The following is a 26,733-nucleotide window of genomic DNA, read 5'->3' as shown; positions in this document are numbered from 1 at the left end:
TTTGATGCCCTTCCATAGCACTCTTACTTTTCTACACAGCCCTCACTACACTGAATTGTGGTTTTGTGTTTAGTTGTTTGCCTCCACTGCTGAAACGCTAGCTCCATTATAGAAGAAACTGCACCTGTCTTGTTCACTTTTGTTTTTCCAACACAGTATCTAGCAGAGATAGTAGGCAGTGAGTAAATAATTTATTAATCTTTATGAAACACATTAAAAAAAAAAAGACATTCATCCTGGGTCTGCTATACTTTAAGAAAAAAAAGTACATTTACTTAAGTATTGGGTTGGCCAAAAAGTTCATCTGGTGTTTTCCGTAAGATGTTTCCAATACTACTTAGTTGTCTTTAACTTCATTTAAAACAATTTTGTTAGATTGTATTGTGACAACTGTCATATCAGCATGCATTTAAAAGCAAACATCAAAATTCGTGAATTTTTGTGTAGCCATTTTAATATTGAAGTTGGAAGGAAATTTGCAACATTTTCAAGATACTATGCTTTATTATTCAAGAAAGGTCAAAATGCAAGTGAAACACAAAAAAAGATTGTACAGTGTATGGAGAAGGTGCTGTGACTGGTCAAATGTGTCAAAAGTGGTTTGCAAAGTTTTGTGCTAGAGATTTCTCACCGGACAATGCTCCACATTTGAGTAGACCAGTTGAAGTTGATACTGATCAAAGACATTAATTGAGAACAAACAACCATGTGGGAGATAGCCAACATACTCAAAATATCCAAATCAATAAAGTTATTGGTGAAATGAAAAATGTGTCTTCTATTTTATGGAAAAAACCATACAAACTTTTTGGCCAACCCAAATAGCTTTTGTATTAAAAACAGAACACCTCATTCTCTTCCACAAAAGTCCTAAGTTCTATATTTAATTAAAATTCAAAACCTTAATTTCTCAGATTCTTAAATGAGTCATCTTGAGAAGAACCAGAAATTGTGTATTGACTCCTGAAATATTTGTTTTTGTAAGAATAATTTGAGCAATTTTCTTGCTTTTAGCACTGAAGTTCCATCCTGATAAAGACATAAAGCCAAGACTCTGAACTTTGAATTGAATTGTGAGGTCTTGTGGTTAGTTAAGATGGTGGTCAGCTGGAAGTGATGAAACCTTGATGATGCCTCTTGTGAAACTTTCATGTGTGCTTGGCATCAACTTCTCTCTCTCTTTTTATATCTAAAGACTTCCCGATAGAGTATTTCTGAAGTTAGATGGGTATTCACTCATATTGATCCATTGTAAGATGGTATGCTGCTGCTTCAAGTTTGGAAGTCACCTTTACCTTTGCCTTTCAGTATAATGGATCAAGTTTATTCTGAATATACCAAAATAAAAATTAATAGCCAGTTTATATTTAGTTTTTACCATGTACCAGGCATTGTGTTAAATTCTTTTCTTTGACTGTTTCACTGAATCCCAGTAACAGTTCTGTGAAGTAGGTATTGTTAGTTATATCATTATGTAGGAAACCAAGAGAAGTTAAGTAACTTGATCAAGAACCCAGGGCTAGTTAAGTGATGGAGGTCAGGCCTGAATCACATTTGTGTTATTACAGAGCCCAAGCTCTTCACCACCTCCCTCTCCAGAGCTTTATCAGAACATTGTTACCTTTCCATTTCAGATTTCTCAACCATTTAATGCTTATTATTTTACAGATTATACATAAAATAATTGATCTGGGATATGCCAAAGATGTTGATCAAGGAAGTCTGTGTACATCTTTTGTGGGAACATTGCAGTACCTGGTAAGACATGTATTGCTTCTTTGAATTTAACTGTACAAGATTGTTGTTATTTCTGAAGGTCATGAATATACAGGGGGGGGCAAAAGTAGGTTTACAGTTTTGAGTATGTGAATCAGAGTTTTGTTCTTGTATTATTGTTTATTATTGTATTTTGTTTTGTATTATTTCCATACAAATAACTCTAAAACCTCCTTTTGCTCACCCCTATAGTAATTCAAAAATAAAGTAGCTTTCTCTTATTGTATGATGTTTAAAGCATTTTTTCTTTTTAAGGCCCCAGAACTCTTTGAGAATAAGCCTTACACAGCCACTGTTGATTATTGGAGCTTTGGGACCATGGTGTTTGAATGTATTGCTGGGTATAGGCCTTTTTTACATCATCTCCAGCCATTTACCTGGTAAGAAGTGGAAGAGAACTTTGGTATGCTTGATGGGAATGAAAATTTTCAGTTGACTGTCTTTACTCTCCTTTTTTCCCCTCTCTTTTTTAAGTGGTATAAATGCCTTTTAAGTACATAACTGAATAAAATTAAATGGCAAAAATTTTAGAGTTATTTGTGAGTCAGGTTGCCTATTGAGGTAGTTTTTGTTTTTTATAGGCATGAGAAGATTAAGAAGAAGGATCCCAAGTGTATATTTGCATGTGAAGAGATGACAGGAGAAGTTCAGTTTAGTAGTCATTTACCTCAACCAAATAACCTTTGTAGGTAAGTATATTTCAGTGTAGGAAGTTCGCCTCAGTTTCTTCAGGACTGTAAAAGGACAATAGGGTTGTTGTCTGTTTCGAGTAGCATAATCCAGTAGAACTTTCTGTGATGGTGGAAATGTTTTTTATCTGCTGACCATATGAGGCTAATGAGCACTGAAAGGTGAGTAGTGTGACTAAAGCTGAATTCTAAATTTTAATTGTAATTAACTTAAGTGTAAATTCAAATAGCCACTTGTGATTAGTGTCTCCCATATTGGACAGCACAAGTCTAGTGGTAACAATAACTGCTGCCATTCAACTGATTGGCTTAGGTGCTAAGAAGGCTCTTGGGTTCCTTGGAGAATGGAACTGTACTTGCCTCTTGGAGTTGCCAGTAACTAACTTACAAGTGTGGATTTGGGGTTGTTTTTTATGGAAGTTTGCCCCCCTATCATTTCATGAATTATTTGAACATAAGATACAAAATGATACAGATAAGTAATGAGAAAGGAGATGGACAACCTATAAAATTACCTTTTTTACAGTACTAAAGAAAAATCGGAATAAGGATTTTCACCCTATTTTTGTACATTTTCTAGTTTAATAGTAGAACCCATGGAAAACTGGCTACAGTTGATGCTGAATTGGGATCCTCAGCAGAGAGGAGGACCTATTGATCTTACTTTGAAGCAGCCAAGGTGTTTTGTATTAATGGATCACATTCTGAATTTGAAGGTTAGTTTCTTATGAATGGGGTCTATTTCCTAAAACTTGCATTGAGGTTAACAATTTATTTGAAAAATTAGCATAAATATATTTTAATAATCTTTTCCTGATGCTTTTTTGAAAAAGAAAATTATGTTTTTAGAATGGATGTGTTTTTATTTTTTTAGTAAGCCTTCTCAGTTTTACTTTTAACTCATCTTTGTTGATTACTCCTTTGAAGCATCTTTTGGATTTTCCCCTTCCTCAGATTGGCACCATTATTACCTTACTCGTTTAGATCTGGATTTTGTTTGGTGAGAAAGGTTTCTACCTGCCTTATATGCTTCTATAGTTCTACCCATCTCATCTTCAGAAAATATTTTTGTATTTCCCTGTCCAAGAAACCAACATAGTTCTTCCTTGCCTACCAAGTCAAATCTAAACTGATCTGCCTTGCTTTGGGGGGCTTTCCTAATGCAGGTCCATCCCAACCACACTCTTGCTTCATACCTGCTTCTTTTACCCTTTACTTCATTCAGGACCAGCTTATGACTGCTTCTTACACCATCAAGTTCTTTATCCATTTTTGTGCTTAAACATGCTATCCTTTTGCCCAGAATGATCTCTGTTTCTGTGTACCTCCTCACCTACACTGGCACGTACTCAGCTCTCCTTTTCTCTTAATGGTTTCTGCCACTGTTTGTCATTTAATGATATTTACTGTAGTTTCTAATTGGTTCTCATCTTCCACTTACTCCTCTCCTTATAGACTGTCTTCTTCTTTAAGCTGGGATTGTTTTTACTACTTGTATTAACAACCGCCAACCCTACCACCGTGCCATCCCTACCCTGGCATTCTGTGTAAAGCAGGGCATGTATCAGGCTCTCAGTAAATCTTCAGTAATATCAATGAGAATTTCTTTTATGCTACATACCCAGAAATAGTTCTCATCTGTAGTATGCAGTCTTTCCATATTTGCTGGTGGCTTGGAGTAGATAGGGTTTCTGAAATTAAATGAGAAAGTATAATCATAAGATTTTTATGCTAGTCTTGAAATACATTTAAAAATATATATTTTATTTATTTTTAGAGAGAGTGTAAGGGAGGGAGAAAGAGAGGGAGAGAAACCTTGATCAGTTGCCTCTCGCACAAACCCCCACCGGGGACCAGGCCTGCAGCCTAGGTGTGTGCCCTCACAGGGAATTGAACTGGCGACCTTCCGCTTTGCAGGATGGTGCTCAACCAAGTGAACCACACAGGTCAGGGCTTGGAATACTTTTTAAAAATAGGAACTTAAGGCCATGTTGATGTCATTCATGACTAACATTGAAAAGGTATCTGTCTTCTTGATTTGGTTTTCTTCTACTATGCCAAGGAATAATTCATCCTTCAATGTGTTAGTTAAGCAGGACTTGGTCATACCTTTTAGTTCTCTGTGGCCTCCAGTAAATTTTGGGTTTTATCTCAATTTTTTTTCAGATTTGTCATGGTAATTGTAACATCATTTCCATTGTACTTTGAAGGGAGTCCGTGATCATCTGCTTGTCATAGAGTAGAGAAAGTGTCCTCCCTACGTGTTTTGTGGTCTGTAGACTTTAGTTCAATTTGTAGCACCACTGCCCTGGCTGGGTGGACCTGTTGGTTGGAGCATTGTCTGGTATACCATAAAAGGTTGCAGTTTCAATCCCCTGTCTGGGCACATACATAGGTTGTGGGTTTGATCCCCAGTTGGGGTGCATACAGGAGGCGACTGATAGATGTTTCTCTCTCACATTGATGTTTTTCTCTCTCTTCCTTCCTTTCTCTAAAAAGCAATTAAAAAACAGAAAACAAAACATAGCATCAGGTGAAGATTGCAAAAAGGAAAAAAAATTCGTAGTGCCACTATTTGGCTATTGTGTTTATTTATTTAGAGCTCACATTCAGTAATAGCTTCTTTAAAGGGTCAGTGTTATTGTCAGTTGTCCAGGATAAGGTATGCATGGGGTACTATTCATAATAGTTCAGGCATGCCTCCTAGACATGATAATAGGACTGAATTTTGAAGGATGAGGAAGAGTTAATCAGGGGAATGGCCAGGGGGAAAGATTAACAGGCAGGGGAATATCATGAACACAGAAGCATGAACTGCAAAATAGCTTGGTCTTATTGTAGGGCATTCTTCTAAGGTGTTTATTATATTGTTCAGTGAGAGAATGATGTCTATTTGATTTTCACTTAAAAATAAACCAACAGAAGTTACTAAAGTGTTTCTTTTTCTTTAAAAAATAGTGTAGAGCCCTGGCTGGTGTGGCTCAGTGGATTGAGTTGCTGGCCTGTGAACCAGACGGTCACTGGTTCAATTCCCGGTCAGGGCACATGCCTGGGTTACAGGCCAGGTTCCCAATTGGGGGTGTGTGAGAGGCAACCACACACTGGTGTTTCTCTCCCTCTCTTTCTCCCTCCCTTCCCCTCTCTCTAAAATAAATAAATAAGAAAGAATCTTAAAATAAAATTGGGTTGTCAATGTAAAAAAAAATAGTGTAAGAGTCTGATTGCATATTTTCCAACTATTCTGAAAAACTTTAAATTTGTAGAGAAGTTTTTAAAAAGTATACTGAACTTGCCACTGAAGATAAGATGAAACAGGAGTATTTAATTATTCCTTCTTTGCCTCCTTTCAGCCACTAACTATATCCTAAGAGCCACTTCTTCGTTTTGTTTTTTTCCATGTTACTTTTTCTTCCTTTTCTATGTACATTTCTTCAGTCATATAAACTTGAACTATAAAGTTCCACATTTTCTCCTCAGTTATGACTTTTCTGTATATTGCTATACCTAGTGTTACTGCTGGAACCCAAGACTTACTTAAAATGGAACACAATTTGCTTCATTAAATCTATTTCCACAGGTTTTCCTGTGCCTCTTGCTTTCACTATCACCTTTCCAGTTACCTTGGTTAGAAACTTTGGCTGTCTGATGATTCCTTCTGCTTCAATCTACATATTCAGTTACTTTATCAGATTTATCTTTTGAATGTCTTAACAACTGAGCTTGTCAGGTAAACTTAGAGAGTTTTCTATAGTTTACCCTGGATCAGTTGGTTGGAGTGTTGTCCCTTTTGGTTGCGGGTTCAGTTCTCGGTCAGGGCACGTACCTAGGTTGCAGGTTCCATCCCTGGTCCAGGCACCTATGATCCCCAGTGCTGGCGGGTGCAGGAGGCAGTCAGTTGATGCCTATCTCTCTCTCTCGCTCTCTCGCTCTCTCGCTCTCTCGCTCTCTCGCTCTCTCCCTCTCTCCCTCTCTCCGTCTCTCCCTCTCTCTCTCTCTCTCTCTCCCTCTCCCTCTCCCTCCCCCCCTCCCCCTCCCCCTCCCTCCCTCTCCCTCTCCCTCTCCCTCTCCCTATCTAAAAAAGCAATGAAAACATGTCCTCAGGTGAGGATAAAAAAGAAAAAGTTTTCTATGGTTCCTTTTTGCTTATTGAATAAAGTTTGAACCCTTACATTGGTATTCAGAATCTATCTTGGTCTTATTTCATCCCTACACTGCCAGCCTTACCTCATATTAGGCCTTAAGGGTGCATTGTTTTAGGTACATTTGAACTGGATTATTTATGTTCTCTGATTACACTCATCCCTTTCAACCTCTCTGCCTACCTTGTTTTCTGCCTAAAAGAACCTTTCTTCTTTCATTTATTTCTCATTCTAATATTTCTTCCTTTTCAAAGTTTAGCTCAAATAGTGCCTCTTTTATAAAGCATCCCTTTCCTCCTTACCAAGTAATTTCCTTTGGAATCTGCACAATACTTTATTATAGTACAAGCATTTTGCCTTGTATTTTAGTTCTCTTAATGTTTCTTAATATCTTCTATTTTACTATTATCCTATCGAGGGCAAGGTTCACAAGTTACTCAATTTGCATACCCACTGTCAACACACTTAATAGTATATACCATAGTAGGCACTCATTAAAATACTTGTGTGAACAAAAGGATAAATTTAAGTTATATTTCTGTTCCCTTTCTTTTGCTCCCTTCTGCCTCAGCTTTGGTAGTGGGATGCTGTGATCACTTACCCTAGTTTGACATATTCTCTGTATAAAGGTAAATGTTCACCTTAGGATTTTGATACTTGTATTGTATGTACATCTATGTCAACTTTGAAGATTTTCTTCTCTTCCCCCGACCTTTAAACATAAAAGGTTATTATATAGTAAAGGAAAGTTAATGCCTCGAGAGTAAGCATTTTCAGTAGATAATTCCAATCATTTCTATACAGGGCTGGGCAAAAGTAGGTTTACAGTTGTTGAGTACACAAAATTTATTTTTAAATTATTATTTATTTATTGTGTTATTATTAACCTACTTTATCCACCCTTGTACACTATCAGTATAAGACACTGGAGAAACATAGTTATTCATTTTGTATAGCATATCTAAGGATAGTGGAAGGAAGAGGATTTAAAATCATGTTGTTCAGAACACTCACCTCTAACTCTGCGGCTGTCTGTGGTTCCCTGGGTAGAGCCCCCACCTAATTCAGTTTCACATTTAGTTGGCCTGTATTAGGCTACCCCTACATTCAGTGGGTCTTTAGGTAAGAGTAGTATGACTCTTTATTTTCTTATCTGACTTTGGGCTCTTAGGCAGATCACTGCTGTGGGAAATGAGGATAACAATGCTTCTTCCTATTTAAAGAGAGGCCTACCTCTTTTATCATGATTATTTCTTGAGACAATGTTAGGTAGTCAAACAAATAGGAGTTCAGATCTAAGCTCTACCAGTTATCAGCTATGTGATCCCTCAGAGCTCTATTTTTTTTTTTTTCTACTGAAATGGAGGTTAGAAGATCTAATTAACAGGGTGTTTTGTTAAATATAACTTAACTAATTAATGGGATGTTATGTTAGACATAAGGCACTTAACTCTGTGGTTGGCATCTGTTAGGCACTTCATAAATGGGAATGCTTCCTTGTAGGTCTGTGATATGTTTCACAGAATAAATAAGTGTTTGGTTGTTTTTGTTGTTGTTGTTTAGTTTTCTGTATTTTTTTCCATTACCATTTACCCACTTTATACCCTCTTTACCTCCACCCACCTCCTTCCCCCTGGGTTTTTCTTTTCTCTTTTCTTTTTGTTGTTGTTGTTGTTGGGTTTTTGTGCATCCCTAGAACTTTGAAACTTTATTTCTGGGAACTAACATCTATTGTAGTAGAAAAGGAAACTTACATTTCCAGATGTCATTTTATAATTATAGAGGGAGATTTTACTTTGGAAAATGGTTGACTGTTGTGTAGTATAGAGATAATGCCTTTTGCTCATATACCGTTTAGTATCTAACACTGAATCCTTTATGTAGCAGATGGTTAATATCATTTCTCTTTTTTTTTTTATGTTTATACAGATAGTACACATCCTAAATATGACTTCTGCAAAGATAATTTCTTTTCTGTTACCACCTGATGAAAGTCTTCATTCATTGCAGTCTCGTATTGAGCGTGAAACTGGAATAAATACTGCTTCTCAAGAACTTCTTTCAGAAACGGGAATTTCTCTTGATCCTCGGAAACCCGCTTCTCAATGTGTGCTAGATGGAGTAGTAAGAAAATTCTAATATATCTAGAATAATATAATGAACCTGTTTGCATAGAGGGGTTTCAGATCATGCATTTTTGGATGTGTATTTGAAATTCCTTGGGGGGCGATACACATCTTGTAATTCTTTTAGTTTTATTCTACTTATTTCTTTTACTGCTTTGCAAGGAGAACCAAACAGAGGTGAAAAACATTTATTATTTTGAACGTAGTACAACTTTCTCTCTGGTGCTAGTTCTCTCCTTCCTCTTTTTTCCCTTTTTGTAGTTGAAGCCTAGAACCTTGAAATTAGATCAGCAGTCTCATAGGCCTTGCCAGAGGATAGATGGATGGTAAAATATGATTGTGGTCATGACTCTTTTTAAATTTTATTTGACTTTATTGAGGCATATTTTACATATTATATAATTTACCCATTTCAAGTGTATAATTCAGGTTTTTTTGTTTTAGTAAATTTATCTAATTGTGTGGCCATCACCATAGATCAGTTTTAAAATATTTCCATCTCAGTAAGGTGGTTCATGTCTACTGACTGTTAATCTCCATTCTGCCCACCCCAGGCAATCACTAATTTACTTTCTATAGCCGTATAGTTGCCTTTTCTGACCACTTGATATAAATGGACCATACAACCTGTAGTCCCTTATGTCAGACTTTCTGAGGCTCATTCTTGTCATAGCATGTATCTGTACTCATTCCTTTGGATTGCTGAATAGCATTCCTGTTGTATGGCTTATGTTGTTACAACCTTTTTGCTTTTGTCCTCTTGGATTTGGTGATTATTTTTCACTTTAGCCCATACTGAAGTTATTTACTTACTTTTTCTAAACAAAAGTTTAGATCTTAAGTCTGTAAGATGTATGCTAATGAACATTGACTTTGTTCATTTGTATTTTAGAGAAGGAAATTTGGTACTTAAGTACTTGGAGAATCTGGGATTTTCAAGGATGTTTTTAAAAATCATTTCTTTCTTTTTCAGAGAGGCTGTGATAGCTATATGGTTTATTTGTTTGATAAAAGTAAGACTGTGTATGAAGGACCATTTGCTTCCAGAAGTTTATCTGACTGTGTAAATTATATTGGTAAGTCTACTCCCTTACTGACTGAGATTTAAACCTGAAGTAATGTAATTTTGATTCAGCGTGATTAGTAGAAATGATCTTTGGTGTTTGTGTTCTGTACCTCACACTTCAGCTTACTCTTTATGGTGAAAAATGGATTTCTATAGTTTGGAAGGTGAAACGGTAGGTTTCAAATCACTGAGGATAGGCTTCTCACAGATAGAGGAATGAATCTCCATCATTCATTAAGCCTACTTTTTAGTTTCTCTTTCATTATTTAAGCTTGTCAAATATTTCATTTTATCCTATGAATATTGCTTAATGTTCAATTGTTTTCATTTATCCTATGAGTATTATTCTTTTCTTTTGAAGAAGGTAGTAGTCAATTTCTGTCTACCTCAAACTAAAATTAAGAGCAAAATTATAAAATCAAGAACAGAATTATGCATAAGGTCTAAAATTATTTAATCTTTTCTCTTTTACCTTTTTGTTAGTTTTTTAAAGAACAGATTTACAGAAAAAATGAGCAGATAATAGTTCTCATGTTATCCACCTCCCACACACATAGTTTTCCCCATTTTTAAAAATATTAGTGTAGTACATTTGGTTACAATACATAAAACACTATTTATTATTAATTACAGTCCATACTTTGTTCAGATTTCCTTAGTTTTCACCTGGTGTTCATTTTCTGTTCCAGGATCTCATCTAGGACACCACATTGCATTTAGTTGTCGTGTCTCCTTAGGCTTCTCTTGGCTGTGACAGTTTCTCAGACTTTGCTTGTTTTTGATGACTTTGACAGTTTTGAAGAGTACTGGTCAAGTATTTTGTAGGATGCTGCTCTGTTGCTATTTGTCTGTCCCCCCCCCCCTCATAATTACACTAGAATTGTGGTTTTTGAGGGAAAGATTACAGAAATATCATTTTTGTCACATTATATAATGGGTACATACTGTCAGCATGATGTATGACTTGGCTAAAGTAGTGTTTGTCATGTTTCCCCACTGCCCCTTTCCCCTTCAATATTGTACTCTTTGGAAGGAAGTCACTATGCAGAACCCACACTTAAGGAGTGGGACGTTATGCTCCCCTTCCTTTAAGGTGGAACATCCAAATAATTTATTTGGAGTTCTTCTGCACATGAGGTTTGTCTCTTTTCTTTCACTTATTAACTTGTTCAATTATTATATCAATATAGATTCATGGATATTTTATTTTATATTTTGGATTATAATCCAATACTAGTTTATTTATTTCGTTCAAAGTGTTGCAGCTTTGGCCATTAGGAACTCTTTTAGTTGGCTCTCTGTGCCTCTTTTACTTGTCTCATCAATGACGGTTTTCTTTTTTTAGCACTTCCTTACTTCCTGGCACTACAATGTACTCCAGGCCCATCTTGTATATTTCCTGCCCAGTCTTAGTTTCAGCTATTTCCCTAAGAAGTCCTGGTTCCTTTATTGGCAAACAGTATTAGAAACCAAGATCTGGACACTACGTGTGCTTCTTGCTACTATGGTATCATTTCTTAGGTCCTTTCAGATTGTGTGTGTGTGTACTTTGGTCAGGCTTCCCTCCTAGGCTCTTTTTATAAGTGTTTTGTGTTTTTTTTTTGTCTCTTGTATGTAAGAAGAAAGATTAATTGAGACTATTAATAATTATTAGGGGAGGCAAAGATTTTTCTAGGTATATAACTATATTTTTGAAGTCTGCTTCAAATAATTTGTTTTCTCATTATGAATCCTACTGTAGCAACCTTTCTCTGAAGGTTTGCATTGGAAAAGAATAACAGAATAGTAATTGCCACCATAAAGTACAGGATGACACTTTCATTCTTGGAGAAATCTACATAATTTCATAACATTAAAATGGGGTTTCATTGAACTTTAAATACATACCTGTCATGATTTTAGAAAGTAGCATTCCCTTTACCAAAAAAAAAAGCAAGATAATCATAAATAGATAATTTTGTAAGTTTGGCATTGTAAGTCTGTCTTATTAAACTGCTATTTACCTTGTATGTTTTCCTGAAGCTCAGTTGGTAGTCTAGGATATAAAATTTATTATTCAGAGTCAGGAAAGACTGCAGCAGGTTGTGGAAGAGAGAAGACTTGATTTAAAAATGGAAATAAATTAAGAGTTTATATTAGAGAGATAAAAAACAGAGTTCCATGTTGGAGGAAAGCAAGAAAAAAAAGTAAGAATAATCTCAGTTTTGTGATTATGTGGTGATTATGTTTTATTTTTATTTCCCCTTGTATGTGGAACAGAGTTTGTGTATTGCAGGTGCTCAGTAAATGTATATTGAACTGAATAAAACAGTAACAAGTGGTTTTTTCTAGCATCTATGGGAATGATATTTGTAAGGACAGGAAATCACAAAGTGTGATTATTGAGCTCTAAAATCTTAAAAAGTAACTCTTGTCTTTTTCCCGTCTTCCTACATATAGTACGGGACAGCAAAATACAGCTTCCTATTATACAGCTACGTAAAGTATGGGCTGAAGCAGTGCACTATGTGTCTGGGCTAAAAGAAGACTACAGCAGACTCTTTCAGGGGCAAAGAGCAGCAATGTAAGCTGATTGTCTTGTTTATAGGGATAGTGTCATGCACAGTAATGTTCAGGAGTTAATCTTGCCAGTTTTCACTAATCAATATTCCATGTGATACTAAAATAACAGGCCAATTTGAAGTGTAATATTTTGATCAGACTTGTAGAATTCTTACTAATGATCTGAAACCATCCAATTGCAATGGCTTGAGAGTAGTTCATGAGCAGAATGTCTTATTATAAAGGAAATTGTGTTACCACAGGCAGAAAGTCTTTAGGGACCAGATTCTAGAGATCAGCCATTTATCATAGATTGATAATAGAAACTTAGGCTTTGGGCTTATGGAAATTTAAGTTTTAAAATTTTTGTCCAGTGTTCATGAAATGCTAAAAAATTTTTTTTTTTTTGGCTATGGTTTAGGTTAAGTCTTCTTAGATATAATACTAACTTGACAAAGATGAAGAATGCTTTGATCTCAGCATCTCAGCAACTGAAGGCTAAACTGGAGTTTTTTCAAAAAAGCATTCAGCTTGATTTGGAAAGATATAGTGAGCAGATGACTTATGGAATATGTAAGTTTCTGTGTAATGTATTTTAAAGAAGTGTCGGGTCTCTTGTAGCCATCTACTCTTTTACCTTCTTACCTCATAGCCGGTTGTTTCTCTTATATTCAACATTAGAACAAGAGACAGAGCACCTCAGATCATTGTAAACCATGTTTGTTTTGAATGTTAGCTTTTTTTTTTTAACCTTTAATTGAGCAACTTTACAGGATTTCTTTTTTCCCCATAATTGGACTAAAGCTGTTCAGCTCCAGAAGTCATTTAAGAATTTGTGATTTGCAAGATACTGTGAAAAATAGATACAAAATCCATATTGGGATGACTTCTTAGCCAGGGAGAAATCCTAAACCACTTATCTTTCTGCAAATAATAACACAAATAATTCTGTTTCTTTTTTTCCAAACCACCTACTGTGTAGTCCCATGTGTTTATTGTACACAGCCTCCAATTTTTCAGTATTTCATTTCAAGCTATATTCCTTCAGATACACTCAGGAAATATAAAAAGCAGAGTTAAAATCGAATAATAAACTGAAGAGGTCACCACCAGCATTTCTGTTTGTTTTTTCCCATTGTAACAAATCCTTTTGTTGCGGGGAGTGGGGGACAAATCCTGTTTGTATACTTGTCTTGAACAGGGTATCTGTGTCTTAGAATAAATGATCAGCAGTGTCCAGTTATGTGAATAAGTTTACCTGTTAGAGCTGGCTGTAATTGATATTTTATGTCTAGTTGTGTATTATAGGCATTCTGGTGAATGGGAAAACGTAATTAGTTCACCAAATTATCTTTGACTTGTCAGTTGTATATATTATATGGCTATTTAAAAAGAATGAGGTAGATCACTTGGGTCTTTAATGGCAGTGATGTTTTAAGTTGGGAAAGAAAGAAAGGTATGTATAGATGGTCTCACTTGTGAAGGAAAGGGTATGTGACTTTATAACAGATGATTAAATAAGATCCCATAGGGTGGAGAGAAGGAAGAGAGAATTTTTCTTTTTATATCCTTTTATAATGTTTGATTTAAAGAGAATCATTTTCATGTGTCACTTTAATAATTGTCTTTCTTTTTTTAAAAGAGAAAACCATCTGTATTAGTGTCCTAGGGCTGCTATCACAGTGTACTATAAACTGGATGTCTTAAAACAACAGAAAATTATCATCTCACGGTTCCAGAGGCTAAAAGACTAATATCAAGGTGTTGGCAAGGCCATGATTCTTCTGAAACCCATGAGAGGAATCCTTCCTTGCTTCTTCCTGCTTCTTGGTGGTTTATCAGCAGTCCTTAGCATTTCTTGGCTTGCAGCTTTGGCACTTTACTCTCTGCCTCTGTTGTCAAGTGGAACTCTGCCTTCATATGTCTGTGTCTCTTAATGTGTGCGTCTCTTCTCTTCTTTTAAGGACACTAGTCATACTGGATTAAAGGTCCACCTTCTCCAGATTGACCTCATTTAATTTAGCCAGCTATCTGCACTGAGCCTATTTTCAAATAAGGGCACATTCTGATGTACTGAGTTAGGACTTCAGCATAACTTTTGAGGGGAACACCTCAACCCATAATACCATTTTTTGATGTTGAGATGGCAAGGAGGTAGGTAGGTCAGTAATTAAAACTATGGCTGTTTCTAAGATAACCAATTAAGACTTTTTTTTTCAGCTTCAGAAAAAATGTTAAAAGCATGGAAGGAAATGGAAGAAAAGGCTATCCACTATGCTGAGGTAAAGTCACAAAGCTCATTCTGTATATTTATTTATTCTTAAAGTCTCCCTTAGAGTAGTTTATTCTTGTCAGGAGAGAAAAGCGAGAAACATAGGAATAAGTGTGTTCTCATGTGAAAGATTGTAGAATCTGAAAGATAAAGAAGGCTTGAAAAAAGTCACTGTTTAATATTAAATCATATAGTTTTCCTACTGCAGCTTCAGGTCATTCTTTGAGTTCTTCCCTGTGTTGTATGGTGTTGAGGCTGTCATATAATTTATGTTTTGTCATATTGTAGGTAGGTGTCATTGGATACCTGGAGGATCAGATCATGTGCCTGCACACTGAAATCATGGAGCTACAGAAAAGCCCTTATGGAAGACGTCAGGGAGACTTGATGGAATCTCTGTAAGGACATACTTTGTGTCATTGGTATTGGTATCTATAATTTTTTGTAGCAGATTGTTCTTTCTGTGTACATCTGGCAGATCAAGCCTATATGCAGTTATAGTCTTTAGTTCTCCTTTCCCCAAATATTTAAAAAGAAAGTATTTTCTTAGTCACCAGAAATCTTATAAATAACTCTCTGGGTTGATCAAAGAATCAAAGAATCTTTTGCTGCTTTAATCAAAGAATCTTTTCATGTGCGTGTTAAGAATTTTTTAAGTACTCTCAAGTTACAAACTGTTTCCCTACTTACCATACTTCTGACCCAAGGTATTGTCTATTAAATGCCCTAAATGAGTAAATGAGGCTATTTTCCTAAATGTTTGGATTAGAAATTTCATATTTTTTCCCTTTAATCACAGGCCATAGTTTTTGCAAATTTAAGTGGTTCTGGTGCAAGGATCAGATAAGATATGTGATGGTAGACCACAGCAGATGAGAAGTATGTTAAACTTTGCATTTTAAGTTCTCGCTTATTAACCAGTGAAATTCTCTATAAAATATTTGTTGGCAATATGGACTTGCTTTAAAATTGGATCATTACTGTGTTCAAATAATGCTGTTCATTTCAAGCTGTAGATTATTAGAGTCATTAAATTATTTTCACATAGAAGTATGTTTTCTCTTTTGTAGGGAACAGCGTGCCATTGATCTATATAAGCAGTTAAAGCACAGACCTTCAGGTAAGACACTTTCATCATAGTACACAAAGGCATTTTAAGAAATCATCTTTAGCCTAATAAATCCTGGGGATTGAATTTTTTAATTTAATCTTTATTCTATTTTTTTCCCATTACCACTTAGTTCCCTTATATCCCCCTCCCACCTGGGGATTGGGTTTTAAATAACCTGTAGAAGAAATTCCAGTTTTGGTATTTCCATGGAGATGTTTATGGTGCAACAGCTTTTAGTTTGTGAGAATTTAAGAGATTAGGAAGGCAAGGTTGCAAGAAAATTGAAGTGGAAAAAAATTTAAAGAGAAATAAAAAGAATGAATGAAACAAAAAAAGGAACTCAAGGAAGGAGAAGCAAGAAAATGTGTGGAAAAATAGAAAAATATAAGTGTTGTTTAAGATTAGAGAGGTTGGAAGGAAGTTGATGCTACGGGTTCAGGTGTGGAATGGTCAAAGTGAAGGCCCATGTGCTACGCCAAAGCGGTTTACCTTGAAAATGATGGCCTTCATCTGTACCTGGTCACTATTGGCTTATTTCATTGGCATAATAATTCCTTTTGAACATCTGCTGAATAAAGAGCATGGTGCTGGAAACAGCACTGACTTAGAATTGGAAGGCCTGAATTCTAGACTGGGCATTTTACTGTTCAAGTAACTTCAGGAAAATTACCTAATCTCTCCATCTCTTTTCTGTTTTCTGCAAAATGGGATTGAAACCCAGCTTTCTTAACTCAGTGAGTGCATGCAGCATTGTATTTGAGAGGATGTTTGTGAAAATGCTTTAGAAACTATTAAGTATTGTGTACCTGCAAGATACTATCCTTCAGTTAAAACTTGATGTGTTTTGAAGGGTTACAGAAAAAAATAAAAGGGGACGTCTGTGCCCTAATTTGCCATATATTTAAATTGTAAAAAGAACAAAAAACCAGAAAACTCCACAGTGTTTTACACTTTAAAATTTACAGGCACATGAAAATATACATGTGAAATTGTATTTAACAAATAACGTTATCTCCTCTACATAGCTTTTATTGTAGAGGAATTTGTTCAGTTAATTTCAACCAACATTTATGAGGTACGTATAAGCTAGGCGCCCAACCCTGACTAGGGATGAGGGATGATTAGAGGAGAGATCCTGTAGGAGGTGACATCTAAGATGAGCCTTAAAGGACCAGTCATAGTATTTAGGTGAAAGGAGGTGGTCTCTTGATAGAAAAGCATAACAGACAAAAGACATGTATGTGTAGCACTTAGTAAGTTTGAGAAAATGCATTGTGACTGGATTATAGTTTCAGGAGGAGAAAGTTATGGCTGGATCATAAAGGATCTGGTATGTCATGGTAATGAGTTTGGATTTCATCATGATGGCAAAGAGAAACCTTAAATAGTTTTAAGCAGGAGAATGGCATGATCAGATCAGCATTTTAGAAATACTGCCCTGATAGCATGTCAATAATGGATTAAACTGTGGCTTGGCCAAAGACAGGGGCATTGGTTATAAGGTGATGAAATAATCATAGCTCAGTATAGGGCAGGCCATGAGCTAAGGAAGAAAGCCTAAACTGGCAGCAGGGTGGAGAGGAGGGCAATGGCATGAGAGATATTTAGGAGGTAGAACTGATAGTTGTGGGTGGTGGATTGAACATGGGTGCTGGAGATGGAGTTAGGGAGTCATAGATGCCACCTAAGGTTCTGGCTAGGGCAGCTGGGTGCATGGTAGGTCCACTCACCGTAACAGGAAGTAAAGGAAGGATGACAGACTTGTTGGGAGAAGATGAGTTCATTTTCATACATGTTGATATTAAGGTGTCAGTGGAACATTTAAGTAGCACTGCCTAATAAACAGTATTTTACACACACACACACACACACACACACACACACGAAAACCTCAATGCTGTCAATAGGTTCTGCAGCTTTAAGAAAAATGACACATATAACGAAACCAATTTTACCATAGGTTGCTTGATTTAAACAGAAGTTAATTTCCTACGGCACCGTAATCAACTTTATAATGAAATGACAGTGAATGAAAGTACATTATTTGAGGACCTGTACTTACACATGCATATATACACACATACATACATATGCATATGGATTTAGCAGAGAAGTCTGAGCTAGATATTTAGCTATTTTGAGAGTAAATAGCTGTAGAAATAAAGTGATCATCCCGAAAAAATTAAGTTGAATAAGAAAGCCAAGAATGGATGGAATCCTAGGGAATACCAACATTCAAGAAATGGATAGAAGCAGAAGAGCCTTCAAAGACTGAGAAATGCCAGGCTATGTAGTGGGAATGAATGATATAGGAATAGCACAGAGAGAGTTTCAAAAAGAAAGTAATTGATAGGGTGAAATGCTACAGAGGTGTAGCTAATAAAAATAATAATGAAAATATTCATTGGACTAAGCAGTTTGGACATCATTGTGATTTTGGCAAAATATATGTGATCTTGGCCTGTTGGGAACAGACCAAATTATAGTGAGCTAAGGAGGGAATGGGACAGAAGGAAATGAAGAAGTCATTCTAGACCAGCCATTCACAAAATGTGGTTCATGAACCCCTGAGGGTCCCTGAAACCTTTTCTTGGAGTCAGTGGTTTCAAAACTGTTTTCATAATACTACAATGTTTTTTGCCTTTTTAACTATGTGAACATTTTCACTGATGCTGCAAAGCATTTAATGGGTAAATGGCTTGCACCTTAATTAACATGAATCAAGGCACTAGCACCAAACTATGCTAGAAGTTACTATGCTTTTCATAACCAAGCAGTTATAGTTTTTAAAAAATGCCTGTTTCATTTAAGTGTCATTGATAAATCAGTGAAAATTTTATTTAACTCTCAACCCTTGAGTACATGTCTTGTTAATATTCTATGTGATGAAATGGAAAGTACTCGTAAGTGCCTCTGCTATATACTGAAGTATGATGGGTGTCTTAAGGAAAACCACTTAAGCATTGTTTACACTGCTGATGAACTGACTTCTTTAATGGAACACCATTTTTACTTAGAAGAATGTCAGATAAACTATGGTTATTCAGATTTGAGTATGAAGCAGATATTTTCTCAAAAATTAATGAAACATGACTATCACCTTAAAGAAAGAAAATGACAGTGTTAGCTGTCAATGATAAAATTCAATGTTTCAAGCAAAAATATCAGAATTTAGGAAAACTCATATCCATCAACTAAAATTTGTCAGCTTCTGAATACTTAAGACTTTTCTGATAAGATCAATGGTGATATTAGAGTTATTTGCAAAAATGTAAAACAATGCCAGTTTTCTCTCATTAATTATTTTTGTTTAGGAAAATCGTTATTTTTAATAAAAATATTAATAGTTCTTATTTTTAAATGAATAAATATATTTTTTAAATTTCTCATTTTAATTCCTGAAAAACACTTCGGTGTTATTAAGAATCTTTTAGTGTAAAGGGGTCCTGAGATAAAAAGTTTGAGAAATGTTTATCTAGGCTCTTCTTTTTAGAAGCTTGGCGAACAGCTATGAGATGTAGAATCAAGAGAGGTCCATTTTCATAAGGAATACTTGAGTATATTTATGTGCTTGGGGCCAAAACCTGGGAAGATGGAGGTCCCTGAAGAAGCTTGAGAAGCTGACTTCAGAGAATAGTGGAGAGATTAGGCTTACTGCCACTGATATTAGAGGGAGGATGGGTGTGGATACAGACACTTTTGTGGGTATAGGGGCTGGAAGGTGAGGGTCTTATGGCTTCCTATCCTGAAGTGAGAAGTGGGGTTAACTAATGTAAGAGGTGAAGACCTCGTAGATTTAAGGAGTATGCTAAGGATTTTTAAAAGCTGGTATGAAGACTCATTAAGAATCTATAGCAGAGGTGAAAACCTGTGAATTATTAGTTGACAACAGAGGAATGGTAGTATAGTTTTTTTGTTAGTAGCTTGGATGCAGCAACTGATAGAGCAAACGGTTAGACTGTTCCAAGGCTAGAATTGTACTAATAGAATAAGAGGACAAAAAAGTTGAAGATATTGACAAAAAGCGATAGAAGCTGCACTTAGAGTAAAATATGAAATTTAAGATATCAAATAGAGAAGTCTAAATTTTTTTCTTTAATCATTATTCATTACTCCCAGTCTTCTGGCCAATGAATTAGATATCACAGATGAAGATATATAAAATTCCATTGATTAACTCAGTCAAATTAGCTTTCCAGTCAGTGATAGCATTTATTTGGATTTTATAAAAACTTTGCAGTATGCATATGAGCATATCAGCATAGGGTCCAGAAATAAAAGTACTGTCCAAGTAGTTTCTTTGAACCAGTGGTCCCCTTCAGTGACAAACTAGTTAGTTGCAACAAGTTTCGTCTGTTGTTGTGTGTGGCTTATATAATCACAGTTGATATATATTCTGATGTCTTTTCTGTCTTAGAGTTGACTTGAGACTCATATTAAGCTGAAAGTAGTGAAAACCAACTTTTTTCATTCTCTGTGTTGGAGAAAGTTAAAGTTCTGAGGGCTCTGACCACCTGAAAGAGTTCATTCTATGGGAAACTGTTGGGCTTTATCTGTGGGATTAAGAAAGGATTGCTGTTTAGAGAGGAGCCTTTTTGGAGCCTCTGTATCTAGCTGTTGGTAAGGGAGAGACACAGAGAGATGTGTGGGGAATAAATAAAGTTGAACTATGGAGGAGGTCTTTGCAGTGATTACAAAGGACACTGAACTTTTTAAAACCTCTTTTGGTACTCCTTTCATAGTAAAATGTGGATAACAGTAGTAGCCATCTCACAGGAGTCCTGCGAGGGTTAAATGAGAAGACTGTATGTAGCTGAGAGCAAATAATATTTTTGTACTTGAGATTAATTATTGTTTAAGGGAGCAGCATTCCAGTTTTTTAAAACTTAGCCATTTTGAGCCACTTCTCCTGATGCTAGAAGAACTGGAGGATCTTTCTGACCTGGGAGAGGATCATGAAACCCATAGTCACACCAGCATTCAGACCAAAGGAAAAACTGACCAGACTAAGGTGACTCATTTACCTGAGGCACAGAAGGAAAAGATTGCTGAACAAGTTGCTGATTTCAAGAAAATAAAGAGTAAGCTGGATGCTAATTTTGAAATATGGGATGATACAAGCAATGATATTATTGTTCTGGCCAAGAAGATGTGTATGATCATGATGGAGATAATAGACTTCACAACGAAAAAAAGTAGTCTGTGATAATCTGTATCCTAAAACAGTAGTCCAATGAGTTTAAAAGTGACTGTTTTTTTAAAAAAAGAAGTAGAGTGTTATCAGAGGAATGGTGGCCTGAAATATCCTCTTGGTCTTTTTAACCCACAAACACACCTGAGAGATCGGCACACTGTTAACATCTGAACGTGGGCAAGTGATAACAAATGGGGGAAGGGAGAAAGAAGAAGGGCTAAGATGATCCATAGACACTGCCCTGCCGTTAGGAGCTCACAGCGGGGCTCAACCCAAAGAGGGAAGGAATCTGGTTGTGGCCCACACTCCCTTCAGCTCGGTATTCCCACAGCGGTGAGCAGGAAGAGCAATGGCTGTGCCCAGAGATCTGGGCAAGGACACAGGATGGGGTTGCAGCCACAGTTGTTGGGCGGTCAGCATTCCAGAGAAAGCTACAGAGTCCTGCTGCCCCATAGCCTCCCAGATCTCACCTTCCTTCGCCCTTGGTGTCTGCAGAGTACATTATCTGCAAACCTGAGAACTGGTACTACAGAATCATATTTTTCCCTGAGCAAAGGGTAAACTCTGACTGGTTCTGAGGTCAGGGTGCACAGGGGACCCTGAGGAGGTCTGAGGTCACCATTTCCTGGAGGGCAAAACAAGCTGGCAGGTTCCTCCAGCCTATCCCGTCCCCAAGCATTGCAGCTACTCTGACAGCAGTGCTTCTGGGAACCACTGGGATTTCACAGAACTAAAAAATGTGTGATTCAGTGCCACATATGGGAAAAGAATAGAAAGATCTTTTTGTATTACTCTGCTAGAGTAGTGCCACTCATCTATAGATTCCTAGGCAGAGAAGGAATCCATCAAATACCATTAATAACCAAGATAATAAGGCAGCTCAGGAAGAAAATGCATCTCCAGAAAACATACTTAAATGCATGGAAATATGTGCTATAAATGACAGAAAAGTCAAGATTGCAGTTCTGAAAATGTTCAACGAGTTGCAGAAATACAGATGGGCAATTTAATGAGCTCAGGAAACAAATCAGTGAACAAAATGAGTACCTTACAAAGAGATTGAAACTTTAAAAAAGAGCCAAACAAATTCTGGAGATGAAGAACTCAACATAGGAGATCAAGAATGAACTAGTGATCATAACAAATAGAGCTGACCAGATGAAGGAACGAATTAGTGATATTGAAGATAGAAATCTAGAAATGATGCAGAGAGAAGGAGAGGCTTGAGCATTAAAAAAAAGTGAAATGCTTCTACAAGAACTGATTTCATCAGAAAGAGCAATATAAGAATAGGCATACCAGAAGAAGGAAAGGAGAAGGGACTGCAGAGCCTATTCAAACAAATAGTTGATGAGACCTTCCCAAACCTATGGAAAGAGCTAGAACCTTGAATCCAAGAAGCCAACAGAACACCTATTTTCCTCAATCCAAAGACCCCTTCTAAAAGGCACATTGTATTAAAGCTCAAAATTTAATGACAGAGCCAGAATCCTCTCCCTGACTGCTGTGGCTCAGTTGGTTGAGTGTAGCCCTGCAGAGCAAAAAGTTGTAGTTTAATTCCCCTTTAGGGCACATGCCTGGGTTGTGGGTTTGGTCCTTGGTTGGGACTCACAGAGAGGCAACTGATTGATGTTTCTCTCTCACATTGATGTTTCTCTCCCTCACTTCCTCCCTCCTTTCCCCTGACTCTCTTAAAAAGATATAATTTTTTTTTTTTTAAAGGAAAGAATTCTTAAGGCAGCCAGGGAAAATAAGAAAGGAACCTATAAAGGAAAGCCCATTAGGTTATCGTTGGATTTCTCAGCAGAAACACGGTGAGCCACAGAAGAGTGGAACCAAATATCCAAACTACTAAAAGAGAGAATTTACCAGTCAAGAATAATATATCCAGCAAAGTTACCCTTTGATGTGAAGCAGAAATAAAGACATTACAGATATATAGAACCTGAGGGAATTTATCACCAGAAGACCTCCACTTCAAGAAATACTCAAGGGGCTTATTCTGCCCGAAACAACAAACAAAAGTCACAAAACTATGAGTAAGATCGCTAACAAACAGCATAAACAGTGATAATTTGTGACAATAAAAACATTAAAAGGGTTGGGGTAAAGGTCTGAATTTGCAAAGGAGGATGCAGGTCAGATGCAGTCAAAAGAAAAAGGACTACTGTATATATATAACTTTCTTTTTCATAAACCTAATGGTAACCATACACACACAAAAAAACAAAACTGAGACATATAATTAAAAAAAAATAAAAGGGAAATAGAAGAAAGAAGTATGCAATGCCACCAAAGAAAAACAACAGAACACAAAGGAAGAGAACCAATGGAGGCACAGAGCTACCAGAGAACAAAAGATAAAATGAGTATAAGAAATACTCATACATCAATAATTACTTTAAATGTAAATAGACTAAATTCAATAAAGAAACACAGAGCAGCAGACTGCATCATAAAACAAAACCTAATCATATGCTGCCTTCAGGAGACATATCTAAGCTGCAAAGGCAAAGGAAGTGAAAGAGTAAAAAATGATTCTCCAAGCAAATAGCATCCATAGAAAATCAGGTGTAGCTCTTTATATCTGACAAAATAGATTTCAAGATAACAAAGTTAACAAGAGACAAAGATGGACATTTTATAATGACAAGGGACAATACAGCAAGAAGACGTAACACTTCTTTATATATGTGTTATATATGTATACACGTCCAATCAGGGAGCACTGAAATACATAAAACATTACTAACAGAACTAAAGGGAGAAACAGACAAAATCACAGTCATGGTTGGGGACCTTAATACTCCATTGACTGCTCTAGATATAGCATTCAAACAAAATCAATTAAGAAATAATGGCCTTAAATGGCATAGTAGATCAAATGGACATAATACACATTTACAGAGGCTTTCATCCCAGAGCACTAGATTTTATGTTCCAGTGCACATGGAACATACTCAAGGTTAGACCATATGTTGGGTCACAAAACTAGCCTCAACAAGCTGAAAACTAGCTTCAAGAAGATTGAAATATCAAGCATATTCTCTGACCACAACACTTTGAAATTATAAATCAGCTGCAAAAAGAACTAAAGAAACCCACAAAATAGGTGGAGATTAAACAACATACTACTAAAAAAATGACTATGTCAAAGAAGAAATAAAAAGTGAGATCAGAAGATATATACAAATGAGAATAACAGTACAACATACCGAAACTTCTGGGAAGCAGCAAAAGCAATAATAAGAGGAAACTTTATATCATTACAGACCTATCTCAAGAAACAAGAGAGACAGTACCCTTGGTGGTCCCCAGAATCTGTCTCTTGCTTCAACAGGCTTTGGACAGAAGAAACCAAGGGATGCGCCTCCTTCCAGCCTCTGATCACCTTCCATCCTCTTTTCCAGTCACCACCTTCAGAACCGTCTCAGTCATCCTCAGCCTCTGAGACCAACCAACACCATTTTTGGACCTTGACTCCTCATGCTGAACACCATGAGCTCCCAGATTTTTCAGAATTATTCCACTGAAGTGCAGGCTGCCGTCAACGACCTGGCCAACCTGCATCTATGGGCCTCCTACACCTACCTCTCTCTGGGTTTCTATTTTGACCATGATGATGTGACTCTGCAGCGCACTGGCCACTTCTGAGAGTTGGCTAAGAAGAAGTGCAAGGGTGCTGAGCATTTCTTAAATCTCTTTAAATCTGCAAAACCAGCATGGTGACCTCATTCTCATCCAGGACATGCTGAAGCCTTCTCAAGATGAGGGAGTAAAAGTCAGGACACCATGGAAGCTGCCTTGGCCATGGAGAAGAACTTGAACCAGGCCCTTTTGGATCTGCATGCCTTGGATTCTTCTGTACAGACTCTCATGTCTCTGACTTCCTCCTAGAACCACTTCCTGGAAGAGGAGGTGAAACTCATCAAGTTATGGGCGACCACCTGACTAACATCTGCAGGTTGGCCAGCCCCCAGGCTGGGCTGGGTGAATATCTCTTTGAAAGGCTTACCCTTAAGCATGTTTAGGAGCCTTTGGAGCCCAGAGGCCTTTAAGGGGCCCCTCTGCATTTCCCTGGTATCTGGCTTTTGCCTGAGCCTCTCTCTGAAACCATTATGCATCCTTTTAACCACCCTGGAGTCCTCTCCCATTCTTTGGACCAAATGGAAACAAAGTTTTTTGCAGGGGAAAAAAAAAAGGAAGGGAGGAAGGAAGGAAGGAATTCCAAGTAAATAACCTAACCTTATATCTTAAAGAACTTAAAAAAAGAAAAAAGAAACCCAAAGTCAGCAGAAGAAAGGAAGTAATAAAAATTACAGAATAATTGAGTGAAATAGAAAACAAAAAGACTATATACAAGGTGAATACAACAAAGAGCTGGTTATTTGAAAAGATTAACAAAACTGACATACCCCTGGCCAGACTCACTAAGGAAAAAATACTCTCATGAACAAAATTAGAAAAGAAAGAGAACTGATTCCCACAGACATCACAGATATACAGAGGACCATACTAGAATGTTATGAAAGACTATATGCCACCAAATTCAATAACTTAGAAGAAATGGATAAGTTCCTAGAAATATATAACTTTCCTAGATTGAATCATGAAGAATTGGAAAATCTAAATGGACCAATAAACAATGAGGAAGTTGAAATAACCATCAAAAACCCATCCAATAAAATAAAGTCCAAGACCAGATGGCTTCACCAGTGAATTTTATTAAACATTTAAAGAAGATTTGATACCTATCCTTCTCAACTCTTCTAAAAAAATTAAAGAATAGGCAGTACTTTCTAATACATTTTATGAGGCCAACATAGTCCTGATACTAAAACCTGGCAAGGAAAACACACACACACACACACACACACACACACACACACTACAGACTAATGTCTCTGATGAATACAGATTCAAAAATACTAAACAAAATACTAGCAAATAAAATACAACAATACATTAAAAGTGGAGTTCATTCCAGGGGCACAAGGATGGTTCAGCATATGCAGATTGATCAATGTAATACACCACATTAAACAACTAAAAATTATATCAATAGATGTAGAAAAAGCACTTGATAAGATACAACATTCATTTATGATTAAAATACTAAATAAAGGGTATAGAAGGAAAGAACCTCAACATAGTACAGGCCATATATAACAAACCCTCAGCCAGTATACTTAGTGGAGAAAAACTGAAAGCTTTTCCTCTAAAATCAAGAACAAGACAAGGATGCCTACTCTCACCACTTTTATTCAATAGTTCTGGAAGTCCTAGCTAGAGCAATCAGGTAAGAGAAGAGGCATCCAAATTGGGAAGGAAGAAGTAAAAGTGTCACTTTTTGCAGATGGCATGATTCTACATATAGAAAACCCTAAAGACCACCGAAAAAAGATTTTTAGAACAGTAAACAAATACAGTTAAGTTGCAGGATACAAAATTACAAAAATCCAGTGTTTTCCTATATACTAACAATGAAACTTGAGAAAAAGAGTTGAAAAAGCAATTCATTTTGCAGTAGCAACCAAATGGATAAAATACCTAGGAATACATTTAACAAAGGATGTGAAGGATCTATATACTGAGAACTACAAAGCATTATTAAGAGAGATTGAAAAATAAACAATGAAATGGAAAGATATTCTTTGTTCATGGATTTGAGGAATGAACATAGTTAAAATGATCATATTACATTACCCCAAGTAATACACAGATTTAACTCAATCCCCATCAAAATCCCAGTTTCACTTTTTAAAGAAATAGAATAAAAAAGTCATCAGATTTGTATGGAACCACAAAAGACCCCAAAT

The 26,733-nt window shown here is 36.4% G+C and overlaps 1 protein-coding gene across 1 annotated transcript in view; it reads left to right on the top strand.

Annotated features, from left to right (window-relative positions):
• Positions 1–26,733, top strand: part of CHUK (component of inhibitor of nuclear factor kappa B kinase complex) — a 46,206-nt gene that overhangs the window by 8,552 nt on the left and 10,921 nt on the right. Inside the window, exons 6-16 of the mRNA XM_090278402.1 lie at positions 1,669–1,758; positions 2,032–2,156; positions 2,358–2,465; positions 3,046–3,181; positions 8,534–8,728; positions 9,704–9,806; positions 12,236–12,359; positions 12,759–12,910; positions 14,558–14,619; positions 14,898–15,007; positions 15,680–15,729. Of these exons, the coding sequence (XP_090134528.1) occupies positions 1,669–1,758; positions 2,032–2,156; positions 2,358–2,465; positions 3,046–3,181; positions 8,534–8,728; positions 9,704–9,806; positions 12,236–12,359; positions 12,759–12,910; positions 14,558–14,619; positions 14,898–15,007; positions 15,680–15,729 (1,255 nt within the window). The remainder of the gene's footprint in view (positions 1–1,668; positions 1,759–2,031; positions 2,157–2,357; positions 2,466–3,045; positions 3,182–8,533; positions 8,729–9,703; positions 9,807–12,235; positions 12,360–12,758; positions 12,911–14,557; positions 14,620–14,897; positions 15,008–15,679; positions 15,730–26,733) is intronic.

The sequence above is a fragment of the Furipterus horrens genome, unplaced genomic scaffold (genome assembly GCF_987537825.1).
Source record: "Furipterus horrens unplaced genomic scaffold, mFurHor1.1.pri manual_scaffold_5, whole genome shotgun sequence".
Lineage (NCBI taxonomy): Eukaryota > Metazoa > Chordata > Mammalia > Chiroptera > Furipteridae > Furipterus > Furipterus horrens.
Note: the sequence above shows the minus strand (reverse complement) of the source record. Positions and strands in the feature narration are given on the sequence as shown.